The 12752-nt window shown below is 43.7% G+C and overlaps 1 protein-coding gene across 1 annotated transcript in view; it reads right to left on the bottom strand.

The window, feature by feature from the left end:
• reep3b (receptor accessory protein 3b) overlaps nucleotides 1-5004 on the bottom strand; it is a 33195-nt gene extending 28191 nt beyond the window's left edge. Inside the window, exon 1 of the mRNA XM_017484223.3 lies at nucleotides 4669-5004. Coding sequence (XP_017339712.2) covers nucleotides 4669-4700 — 32 coding nt within the window. The 5' untranslated portion in view covers nucleotides 4701-5004. The remainder of the gene's footprint in view (nucleotides 1-4668) is intronic.
• Nucleotides 5005-12752: the final 7748 nt, after the last annotated feature.

Raw genomic sequence — 12752 nt, 5'->3', positions numbered from 1 at the left:
TATGTAATGAACTAAAGCTACAGAGCCAAAGTGCCTCTGCTCCGACATCTGGTTCGACTCACAATCCTGGACCTGGGTTTTCCCCTAAAAAGGCAAAAGAGGAACAAAGAGAACGTAGACCTGTTTGGCTTTACGGTCCGATCACATGGTTGCAACGTAATAAAAAAAAAAAAAAAAATCCTAGCCTACGCCTTAATTATCAAAGCATTAAGCTCACGCGAATGCCGTGTGCTAAGGATTTTCACCAAGTAGCTGTCTTTAATAAAGCTCTTATTATGCAGAGGCTGTGCGTGACGAGAGGCTGCAGCTTTCATTACCACAGAGAACAGCACAGACTAAAATCAAACCTCCTGTCACATTAGCCAGATTTTCTCATCGTAACCCGATTGCGTTGCTGAAATCTGAAAATCAACCAGCAAATGAACTGGTAGTTTGCTGCACTCCTAGCAGTCAGTTACATACAGAATTAAATACAAACAAAACAAATCCCTCAATAGCTTCTATAGTTTTAGAAATAACATTGAAGCGGACATACGAATGGCGTGAAGTGACTGGTGAGCTGGCACTTCCCCCAAATGAATCCCAAGAAACAGGTTGGACTAAACCTGTAACCCTGCAGCGAAAGGAAGACAAAAGGTAATACAGGTTCGAGATGATGAGCAGTGCCGTCAGATTTACAGAGTCGCTCGAGGCTCTCTGAGGCACCTGCAATGATTCAGAATGGAAACAATGCGATCGGTCCTGTACTCGTTTCACACTACCGTTTCACCGTCGATCAGGAAAAGCAGCATATATTAATCACAACGTAAACAGAAAGGACTTGACGCCCAGGCTTAATGCACAATCAGTCTATCGAACGTGACGTACAAATACTGTGGTGAGGAAAAAAAGGTAGCAACGTGAGCTCGGCGATGAGACTAGAGACCTTTGAAGTACGCTGTATCAAAACTTGAAATAGAAACATCTTTAAAATGTTTCATTTTCATAGAGTTCTTAATACCGAAGGACTGAAACCGCACCAGTACTACAAAGAGCCGTAAGCACTTAGTGCCTGGACCCCTAAAACACTCCAAACGAAAACGAGAACAAAGACTGTGTGCTCGACCCTCTAATAGTAGAAGAGGAAAAATGAGAAGGAGGAAGAAAAAGAGAAGGGGGGAGGAGGAGAAGAAAAACGAGGAACAAGAAGAGGAATACAAGAGAGAACTGGAAGAAGGAGAAGAAAAAGAGCGGCAAAGATCCACAAGCCCCCCCAAAAAATCCTACAGCAAACATGAGGGTTCCAACACTATAAGCTCATAATAATAATAATAATAATAATAATAATAATAATAATAATAATAATAATGTCAGTCCCTCCAGGATTTCGTGACCATCGAAATGAACGCAAAAGCAAGCAAATTCCACAATATTCAGAGGAGCTTGTAATTTTTCTAAATTACCACAGATTTGGGCCAAGGCGTGTCATGTAACGTCATCACAGCACACATTCGGCCAAAGCCCTCTTCGATTTACGTGTCGAACGTGAGTACAGCTAAAACAAACAATCACAGCAAAAGGCCGTGCAAAACTATTTTGTGCAACTGCGATTTCACAAACTCAAGTAGTTCTCCACAATTTTTTCTTTTAAAAGCTGCAGCGAAATCGAGCATTTTTGGTCGCAACAATCACAAAATCAATCCTGTATGGGCTGAACAACTACAACAACAATAATAAACAATAATAATAAGAGACGCACCGATACTAAATTTCTCAGCCGATACCGATTATTCAGAGTGCTATCAGCCGATACAGATAGTTCTGCCTTTTATACCTCCTTATAAATGAATAATAATTAATTCCACAATTCTGAAAGAAATGCAAATAAAAACTTTATTCTCTCCATTTCAACAAGTTGTTTCACAGTGACTGGTCTCATAAACACAAAACACATCACTCTAATTAACATTAACACATGAACTCAATTCTGAAGATTAAAGTAAGATTTCTTCACTTATTGAATGTTATTCATTCATATTAACATTGACTGAATTGTAAAAAACCTCCTGTTAGTCTCACATTCACTCGCCACAAACACAAGCATTTCTACTTCATCACTGACATCAAACTAGTAATATATAATACCAACTTTTATATATTAACATTAACTGGATATGAAATATACTACTCTACAAATATATTTTTATTGTATATACACCTTTCCTTCAATTCATCTTCATTTAAATCTGTCAGCGGTGTACTGGCGCTTTAATTCAGGGCGACCAGCATGGCAAAAAGAATACAATTTTGACTCGCGCCGAAACTCCCGCTTCACTGCTGCAGCGTCCGGTGTAAAATTTTAGCAGTGCAGAGTTTACAGAGATTACAAACTGCAGTTTTGTCATCATTCCATACAGACATCTTTACACACAGCACAAAATCGATGTGTTTCCCCGCCCTCTTTTGATTGACAGGATCTAATCGGCCCTGATTATCGGATGTTTTTAAATTATCGGCCGATAGCGTGGAAAATTGGCCTTTATTGGTCTATACCGATCATCGTCCGATACATCGGTGCATCTCTAATAATAATAATAATAATAATAATAATAATAATAATAATAACAACAACAACAAGACAACCAATAGCCTGTTTGTCAAGAAAAGACTTAACTGAAAAAGTTTATGATTAACACCCATCAACACCCTTGTGTTCACGTCAGATCAATATGACCCATTTTAAAGCTTTACTAGAAATGAAAAAAATGTTTCAACATGAACCATTATGTGCTTGAGTCAATTTCTCCCCTGAACGTGTGAAAGAACAGGCCTTTGTTCGGTTCATCTGCTGCGCCTCACTTTCATATTTCCCGATGTCACTCGATGTTATCTCGATTTATTAGCACTCGCACATTTACAGCATTTGGCAGACTGCTTTATCCAGAATGACATGAAAGACAACTGAAGTGAATGAGCACAGAATTCTTAACTTGTGAAAAGAAGAAAAAAAAGAAGAAGGAAAAAAGAAAAAAAAAAACATGCCTTCACAACATCTAGCCAAGTCCAGAACACTCTCGCGTTCTGTGTATCTTTGTCAAAGGCTGCATCCGAAACCGCATACTTACCTACTACAAAGCAGGCGAAAAGCAACATGACAGATCGGTAGTATGTCCGAATTCTAACTATGTGAGAAATACCGGGTGGCCCACTGTTTCCAGCGCGATTTTGTAGTGTGCACCCGATGGACACCAAGCGAGTCAAACAATCCCACAATGCAACGGGACTGGTGCGGATGAGCTCTGGGGGAAAATGCGGAAGACAGTGTCGGCTCTTTTTAAGTATTAAACCTTGATTAAACGGGACTGGTTTAACAATACCCATATAAATTGTTCACTTGTTTAAGATGTTTGTGTTTATGATGACGACGTAGGTCACATGACCATGTACATGGCGGATGTAGTATGTCCGGGATTGTAGTCATCAATGTGTGTGTATTATTAGTGTCAGAAACGACTCGTTCAATGATCCGTTCTAAAGGATTCATTCTAAACTCCTTTCAGAGAGCATACTCTGCTCTGATTGGTCAGATGTCCCAGTCTGTTGTGATTGATCTACCGCTGTCAGCAAACAGCCAATGAAGACCAGAGGCGGGGTTTTTGTTACAAACCTGCGTAGGTTAGTACAGGAAGTAAGTCTGGAATTACTAATGACTCGTTTCAGCTGTTCACAATCGGTTCCTTCTTTTGGGAGTCAATAACTCCATTTGTCGTGTGCTTTGATTTTTTTAAAACTCTGCAGCCATTTTTACATTCACAAACAGCTCTATAACGCACTACATGAAAGGTAATATCTGAAAAACCATAATAGGTGCACTTTAAGAGTTAATGGCGTTGCTCAAGGGAAGGTTGGTAGTGCTGGGATTTGAACTTTTCTACTATAATTTTCTCTCTCGGCTGCTCAAAGTCGATATGAGCCACAAAGAGTACATCTGCAGCCAAGCAACACAACACGGGTTAAAACTCAAAACAGAGGACACGATGTAACCTTATTACATGTGAACAGTAAAATATTCTTCAGATGAGTCACAGTCTTATGATGAACAAGCTGAAGCACTATGTCTCTACATGTCTCTGTATGATCAGTGTTCACACACACACACACACACACACACACACACACAAGAAGGGTGTTCAGGGTTAAAATTGAACACATAACCTCTCTCATGTCTCTTCACTGAGCTCACAGTATTTGTTAGGTAAAACAGAGCTTATGCAACACACCCAGAGTTGGTTATTTACTTGATGCGTGATGAGACACAGCCTTAAAGGAGCACTCAGCTAGCCAGCTAAGCGAACACAAACACACGCACAAAGACTAGCTTTTCTTCCCTTGAATGGCTTCTGAAGATATCTGTATTCGGTTATCAGACAAAAACACGCTCAAGGTGTTTCGATTTTAAACGAATGAACTGGCTTTCTGACAGAGGAAGCGGGCGGACCACTGGCTTTGTAACGGAACTGTGAGAAGTTCATAAACGGTTTAGCGAAGTTAGCTAGCTAGCTAGCACAAGGGCGCAGATACACCTGCGTTTTATTTATTTCAAAATGATGATGATGATGATGTTAATAATAATAATGATGATGATGATGATGATGATGATGATAATGATAATAATAAGTCAGGACTTACACCACGGCCCTCGATATGATCCACGACACCATGTTCCGTCAGGTCCCAGCAGGGCATGAGAAGGCAGATCCGGCCCGGACACACCACAGCAAGCTAGGCGGTTAGCTCTTAGCTTTATCCTAACACCTAGCGCGGGTTAAACGTCTCTTACAAGTTGGAAAGCTAATGTTCAGCTCATGTGATACATTATCTTAAACTCGACATTTCATCACGGAAGAGAAGAGTACAGCGTCGATAAATAACTCAATTTGTTTACGGCTCCTCGCGCTCTTTCTCCGAAGACGCGACCTAACCGACTCTGGGCGGAACAGCTCGCGCAGCAAGGTGCACACCGACCCTTCAGAAACGGTTTGATTTACTAGACCCCACCCCCGGCGCAAGGCGATTGGTCTATATACTATGTTTACATGATTATCGTGCAGCGATTCGTTGAAAGACATGTTCATCAAAAAGCGTCATCGTCTTAGATCAGCGCCGTGCCAATGACTTCAATTACACGATTCAAATTAAAACATTCGTTTAACACGTATGGTGTATAGAAGGAATATTTTATATCCTTTTAATATAAACACGTAGCTTATAGAAACTAAATAAACATCATAAACAAATAACAAACAGAGCGTATAGGAACGAAATAAACACATAGAGCCAGGTCCATAAGTATTTGGACAGTGACACAATGTTTGTAATTTTGCCTCTGTACAACACCATCACAATATATCTGAAACGACCTACCTATCCATCTATCTATCGTTCTATCTACTGTTCTATCTATCTGTCTATGCAGTTTTGTCTATGAATTCAGACTGATACTCAGATTTATATTAAAAGGAAACTACCAGAATACTTGTTTCCACAGACTAGTTTCATTTCAGCTCAGAATAATACTACACCTTTTCCTTTATTGTACTGAATCTGCTAATGTTTCTTTTATACACATCAACCTGTTTAAGCATATATACACAAAATGATAGATATATGACTGGAGATGTAATCACATGGTACTTGTGTATATTTTCATACCAATTCTGGACTGTCTGATGTTGTATACCAAAATAAGAGCCCTCCATAACTGATGTGTTGGTTTGTCTATACATTTAGACAACCCTAAAAGAAAAATCCATGATTCCACAGACCAAGTTCACCTCAGGATGATAGTATACCTTCTCACAATGCCACTTACAGAATGACAAGACATTCTGATGTTGAATTTCCCATTTAAAAATGTTTAATGGCATTTGCATTTTCTTTTCATATCTAGCCCCATTTGTTTGTTATACTGAAAGATCAAAAACAGGGACACAGATTGGAAGTATTATCCATCTTCTATACCACTTATCCTTCTCAGGGTCATGGGGAACCTGGAGCCCATCCCAGGGAGCATGGGGCAGGGTTCACCCTGGACAGGGTGCCAGTCCATCACACACAATCACATACACACTCGCACTACAGACACTTTGGACATGCCAATCAGTCTACCATGCATGTCTTTGGACTGGGGGAGGAAACCCCCACAACACGGGGAGAACATGCAAACTCCGCACACACCATGGCGGGAATCGAACCCCAACCCTGGAGGTGTGAGGCGAACGTGCTAAGCACTAAGCCACCATGCACCCTCAGAAATATCAGCAATAATAAAATAAAAAAACAAACAAAAAAGTTACTAAAAAGAAACAGCTGGAGGTTAATTGGCAGCAGGTCAGTAACATGATTTGGTATAATAATAATAAAAAAAGACTATCTTAGAGAGACAGAGTCTTTCAGAAGTAGAGATAGGCAGAGGTTCGCCAATCTGTGAAAAACTACATCTACAATTTGTGGAACAATTTCAGAATAATGTTCCTCAATGTAAAATTGTGAAGACTATGAATATCTCATCATCTACAGTACATAATATCATCAAAAGTTTCAGACAATCTGGAGAACTCTGTGTGCAAGGGACAAGGGTGAAAATCAATATTGCTTGTCCGTGATATTCAGGCCCTCAGACGGCACTGCATTAAAAACAGGCATGATTCTGTAATGGAAATCACTGTATGGGCTCAGAAACACCTCCAGAACTCAGTGTCTGTGAACACAGTTCGCGTTGTCATCCACAAATGCTGGGTAAAGCTCTATCATGCAAATAAGAAGCCATATGTGAACATGATCCAGAAACGCAGCCGTCTTCTCTGGGCCAAAGCTCATTTAAAATGGACTGAGGCAAAGTGGAAAACTGTTCTGTGGTCAGACGAATAGAAATTTGAAATTCTTTTTGGAAACCATGGACGCAGCGTCCTCTAAACTAAAGAGCAATAAAGAGGAGAGGGACCATCCGGCTTTTTATCAGCACTCAGTTCAAAAGCCTGCATGTCTGATAGTGTGGGGGTGCATTAGGGCCTATGAAATGGGCAGCTTGCACATCTGGAAAGGCATCATCAATGCTGAAAGGTATTTATATAGGTAACTGAGCAAACCACTGAGTGGCGACGGTCACTGCTGAAGAATGAAGAATTTTCGTTGAGTTTAGTAATTGAGTTTAATAGTTAGTTCAAATAGATAACAGAGAAACAAAAACACAAAAAGGAACAAAATGAACGCATAAAACACAAAGAAAAAAAATCATAGAATATAGTAAAAATAAATGTATAGCATATTGAAAGAAATACATAACATATAGAACCAATTATCAAATAACAAATAGGTAAAAAAAATAAACATAAATAAAAATTACATAACATATACAGTGAGGGAAAGAAGTATTTGATCCCCTGCTGATTTTGTACGTTTGCCCACTGACAAAGAAATGATCAGTCTATAATTTTAATGGTAGATTTATTTGAACAGTGAGAGACAGAATAACAACAAGAAAATCCAGAAAAACGCATGACAAAAATGTTATAAATTGATTTGCATTTTAATGAGGGAAATAAGTATCTGACCCCCTCTCAATCAGAAAGATTTCTGGCTCCCAGGTGTCTTTTATTCAGGTAACGAGCTGAGATTAGGAGCACACTCTTAAAGGGAGTTCTCCTAATCTCAGCTTGTTACCTGTATAAAAGACACCTGTCCACAAAAGCAATAAATCAATCAGATTCCAAACTCTCCACCATGGCCAAGACCAAAGAGCTCTCCAAGGATGTCAGGGACAAGATTGTAGACCTACACAAGTCTGGAATGGGCTACAAGACCATTGCCAAGCAGCTTGGTGAGAAGGTGACAACAGTTGGTGCGATTATTCGCAAATGGAAGAAACACAAAAGAACTGTCACTCTCCCTCGGCATGGGGCTCCATACAAGATCTCACCTCGTGGAGTTGCAATGATCATGAGAACAGTGAGGAATCAGCCCAGAACTACACGGGAGGATCTTGTCAATGATCTCAAGGCAGCTGGGACCATAGTCACCAAGAAAACAATTGGTAACACACTACGCCGTGAAGGACTGAAATCCTGCAGCGCCTGCAAGGTCCCCCTGCTCAAGAAAGCACATATACATGCCCGTCTGAAGTTTGCCAATAAACATCTGAATGATTCAGAGGACAACTGGGTGAAAGTGTTGAGGTCAGATGAGACCAAAATGGAGCTCTTTGGCATCAACTCAACTCGCCGTGTTTGGAGGAGGAGGAATGCTGCCTATGCCCCCAATAACACCATCCCCACCGTCAAACATGGAGGTGGAAGCATTGAAAATGGGTCGTGGATGGGTATTCCTGCATGACAATGACCCAAAACACACGGCCAAGGCAACAAAGGAGTGGCTCAAGAAGAAGCACATTAAGGTCCTGGAGTGGCCTAGGCAGTCTCCAGACCTTAATCCCATAGAAAATCTGTGGAGGGAGCTGAAGGTTCGAGTTGCCAAACGTCAGCCTCGAAACCTTAATGACTTGGAGAAGATCTGCAAAGAGGAGTGGGACAAAATCCCTCCTGAGATGTGTGCAAACCTGGTGGCCAACTACAAGAAACGTCTGACCTCTGTGATTGCCAACAAGGGTTTTGCCTCCAAGGACTAAGTCATGTTTTGCAGCGGGGTCAAATACTTTTTTCCCTCATTAAAATGCAAATCAATTTATAACATTTTTGACATGCGTTTTTCTGGATTTTTTTGTTGTTATTGTCTCTCACTGTTCAAATAAATCTACCATTAAAATTAAAGAATGATCATTTCTTTGTCAGTGGGCAAACGTACAAAATCAGCAGGGGATCAAATACTTTTTTCCCCTCACTGTAGAAACAGAACAAACTCAGAGCATATAGAAACAAAATAAACCCGTAAGAAATACAAACAAATTAAACCCATAGCATATAGAAACACAATAAAATTAAAACATAGCACATAGAAACAAAATAAAGACAGAACATTTAGAAACAAAATAAAGACAAAGCATTTAGAAACAAAATAAAGACACAGTGTTATGATACCTTGTTGGAGGCAAGCATGGACGAACAGGACTAGGACCCCCATCACTGGGGGTGATGGCCTGGGGGTGATAGCCGGAGGTGAGATTAACAGTGACACCCATCTTCTCCATGAAGCTGGCCCAGACTCGAGACGTGAATTAGCAGGAGGGGGGCAGGATATAATCTCCGTGGTCCGCTCGGCTCCAGGGCAGTGGATTCGTGACAGAGCATCGGCCTTAGTGTTCTTTGCTCCTGGCCTATATGATAAAGTAAACTGGAACCTGGAGAAGAACAGGGACCAGCGGGCCTGGCGGGGCATGAGACGCTTGGCCGTCCTCAGGTACTCCAGGTTCTTATGGTTTGTATTGATAATGAACAGGTGGGTGCACCCTCCAACCAGTGTCTCCACTCCTCCAGGGCAAGTTTAACTGCCAGAAGTTCTCAGTTCCCCACGTCATAATTGCGTTCCGCTGGCGACAACTTGCGGGAGAAGAATGCTATGGGGTGCAGCTTGGATATATCTCCGAGCCTCTGAGAGAGAATGGCCCCTACCCCTGCCTCAGAGGCATCAACCTCCACGACGAAAGGTCCAGAGGAATCAGGGTGTCTAAGGATGGGGGTCGTGGTGAAGGCCCGCTTGAGCTTGTCCAGAGCCTCCTGGGCGGTTGGGGTCCAAAGGAGCTGCCTGGGCTTGCCATACAGGAGGGACGTCAGGGGTTGTGCTATCTTACTGAAGTCTCGAATGAACCATCAGTAAAAGTTCACAAAGCCAAGGAACCGTTGCAACTCCCTGCCGGTTCGAGTCGTGGGCCATTCCACCACCGCTTGAATCTTGCGCTGGTCCATGGTGACCCCCTTCTGGCTAATGATGTATCCTAGGAAGGAGATCATGTGTTGGTGGAACTCACACTTCTCTGCCTTTACATAAAGTTAATGTTGCAGTAGGCAGCGCAACACCTGCCGGACATGGTCGATATGCTCTTCCAGGGACGCCGAATACACCAGGATGTCGTCAATGTATGCGCTGACGCTCCTCCCCAGCATATCCCTCAGGACGTCATTGATTAGACTCTGGAATACCGAGGGGGTGTTAGCGAGCCCATACGGCATGACCGAGTATTCGTAGTGCCCGGAGGTGGTGCTAAAAGCCGTCTTCCACTCATCCCCCTTCCGGATGCAGACCAGGTTGTACACGCTACGCAGGTCCAGCTTCGTGAAAATGGTCGCGGATCTTAACTGTTCAAAGGCTGCCGGAACTAGTGGCAGGGGATACCGGTACTTGACTGTCACTTGGTTCAGGCCCCGGTAGTTGATACACGGTCGTAGGCCCCCTCCTTTCTTTTCCACAAAGAAGAACACGGCGGACAAGGGGGACGTGGAGGGTCGAATGTACCCTTGTTGGAGGGCCTCCTGAATGTATTCCTCCATGACTCGGTGTTCAGCTTGGGAGAGAGGGTTCACACGACCCCGAGGTGGACTGGCTCCGGGAAGGAGACATGGGGCTCTCCACTGTCGTTGCTGCCAAAGGGACCGCAGGGCCATTTAGGCAGTTGCTCAGGCAGTACAGGGACCATTGGGTAACCTGCTTGTCCATCCAAGAGACCTGGTGGTTGTGAAGCTCCAGCCAAGGTAGGCCGAGAATGACGGGGTGCCGGGCAGAGACCGTGATGTACAGGACGATGGTTTCGTTGTGGAGGGTACTAACTTGCAGTCTTAATGGCAGTGTGCAGTGGGATATGACATCCCCCCCATGGGGGACCCGTCGATGGACTGGATTTGACGTGGCTGGAGCAGGGGGCGTACGGGGAGGCTGAGGTTCTGCGCCGTCTTCTGATCTATGAAGTTCCCGGCTGCTCCTGAGTCGATTAGCGCTGAAAGCACAAAAGACTGGCCTGAATGCTCTATTTTAATGGGTAACACAACATATGTGGAGTGTGTAAATGGATTGAACTCACCATTTGGCGACGAGGTTGGCGGTCTGCGCTCCCCTCGGCTGGTCATGGTGTCTTGTGGGGGCACCGACAGACGAGGTGGGTGCCCTCGCCACAATAGAAGCATCGAGACTCACGATGTCGCCTCACCCTCTCTTCCTTGCGGATCCGGGTCTGGCCGAGCTGCATGGGCTCGGTTGGGGGTGCTGGCTCTGGTGGCAGGGGACCCCACAGCGCGGGGCGGTTGGTTCAGCAGAGAGGGTCCAGCCATATTGCAAGGTGTATGAGGGCTTCGAGGGTGAGCTGTTCGCCCCGACATGCTAACTCTCTCACCAACTCGGGATTCAGCCCCTGATGGAACGCGATCTTGAGAGCCGGCTCATTCCACCTGCTCCGTGCAGCGATGGTGGCCGGCTCCTGGCCGGTCTCCCAGCTGTCAGGGGAATGATCAAAGCACGTTGGAAGCGGGAGAGGAAGTCCACTAGCGAGGGTCTGGTACTGCCCCCTCGCTCCCACTCCGCCGCAGCCAATGCCAGGGCGCGTCCGGTGAGGAGCTCCATGAAGTGCGTGACTTTATGGACTTCTGGCATCTCAGGGTAGCTCTCAAAAAACAACAAGCACTGTAGCAGGAAACCCTTACATCGTTCTGGCTCTCCAGCATATCTCACTGGTGTAGGTAGAGGTGGATAGTGCGCAGGTGGCATGGCTGGAATGTGCGCAGCCGGCGCTGGTTGATCATACGCTGACGCTAGAGGTGGAATGTACATGGACGGAGCAAGCAGGGTCACGGTCGGAAGCATGGAAGGGCACGGGCGCGACACTTGTTCAGTTAAAAGCGATATCTGGTCCCGCTGTACAGCTATCGCTCGATTCTGCTCCAGGATGTGGCGTTGCCACTCTGGGGCATTCGCTGCCTCCATAGTAGGTGATGTAATCTGTTACGATACCTTGTTGGAGGGAAACGTGGACGAACAGGACTAGAGTGCGGGGATCAGGCAGAAGACGAAACACAGAAGACAGCAGTAGGTGAGGCGAACGGGCGAACAATCCAGACTGGGCTAGGCAGGGAAACATAATCCAAGTACAGGGGAAAACTCCAAACACCGTAGAAATCCAAATAAAATAAATCAAAATAAAGACATAGCGCGTAGAAACAAAATAAAGACATAGCGCGTAGAAACAAAATAAAGACATAGCGCGTAGAAACAAAATAAAGACATAGCGCGTAGAAACAAAATAAAGACATAGCGCGTAGAAACAAAATAAAGACATAGCGCGTAGAAACAAAATAAAGACATAGCGCGTAGAAACAAAATAAAGACATAGCGCGTAGAAACGAAATAAAGACATAGCGCGTAGAAACGAAATGAAGACATAGCGCGTAGAAACGAAATGAAGACATAGCGCGTAGAAACGAAATGAAGACATAGCGCGTAGAAACGAAATAAAGACATAGCGCGTAGAAACAAAATAAAGACAGCGCGTAGAAACAAAATAAAGACATAGCGCGTAGAAACAAAATAAAGACATAGCGCGTAGAAACGAAATGAAGACATAGCGCGTAGAAACGAAATGAAGACATAGCGCGTAGAAACGAAATGAAGACATAGCGCGTAGAAACGAAATGAAGACATAGCGCGTAGAAACAAAATAAAGACATAGCGCGTAGAAACAAAATAAAGACATAGCGCGTAGAAACAAAATAAAGACATAGCGCGTAGAAACAAAATAAAGACATAGCGCGTAGAAACAAAATAAAGACATAGCGCGT

Source organism: Ictalurus punctatus, chromosome 13 (genome assembly GCF_001660625.3).
Source record: "Ictalurus punctatus breed USDA103 chromosome 13, Coco_2.0, whole genome shotgun sequence".
Classification (NCBI taxonomy): domain Eukaryota; kingdom Metazoa; phylum Chordata; class Actinopteri; order Siluriformes; family Ictaluridae; genus Ictalurus; species Ictalurus punctatus.
Note: the sequence above shows the minus strand (reverse complement) of the source record. Positions and strands in the feature narration are given on the sequence as shown.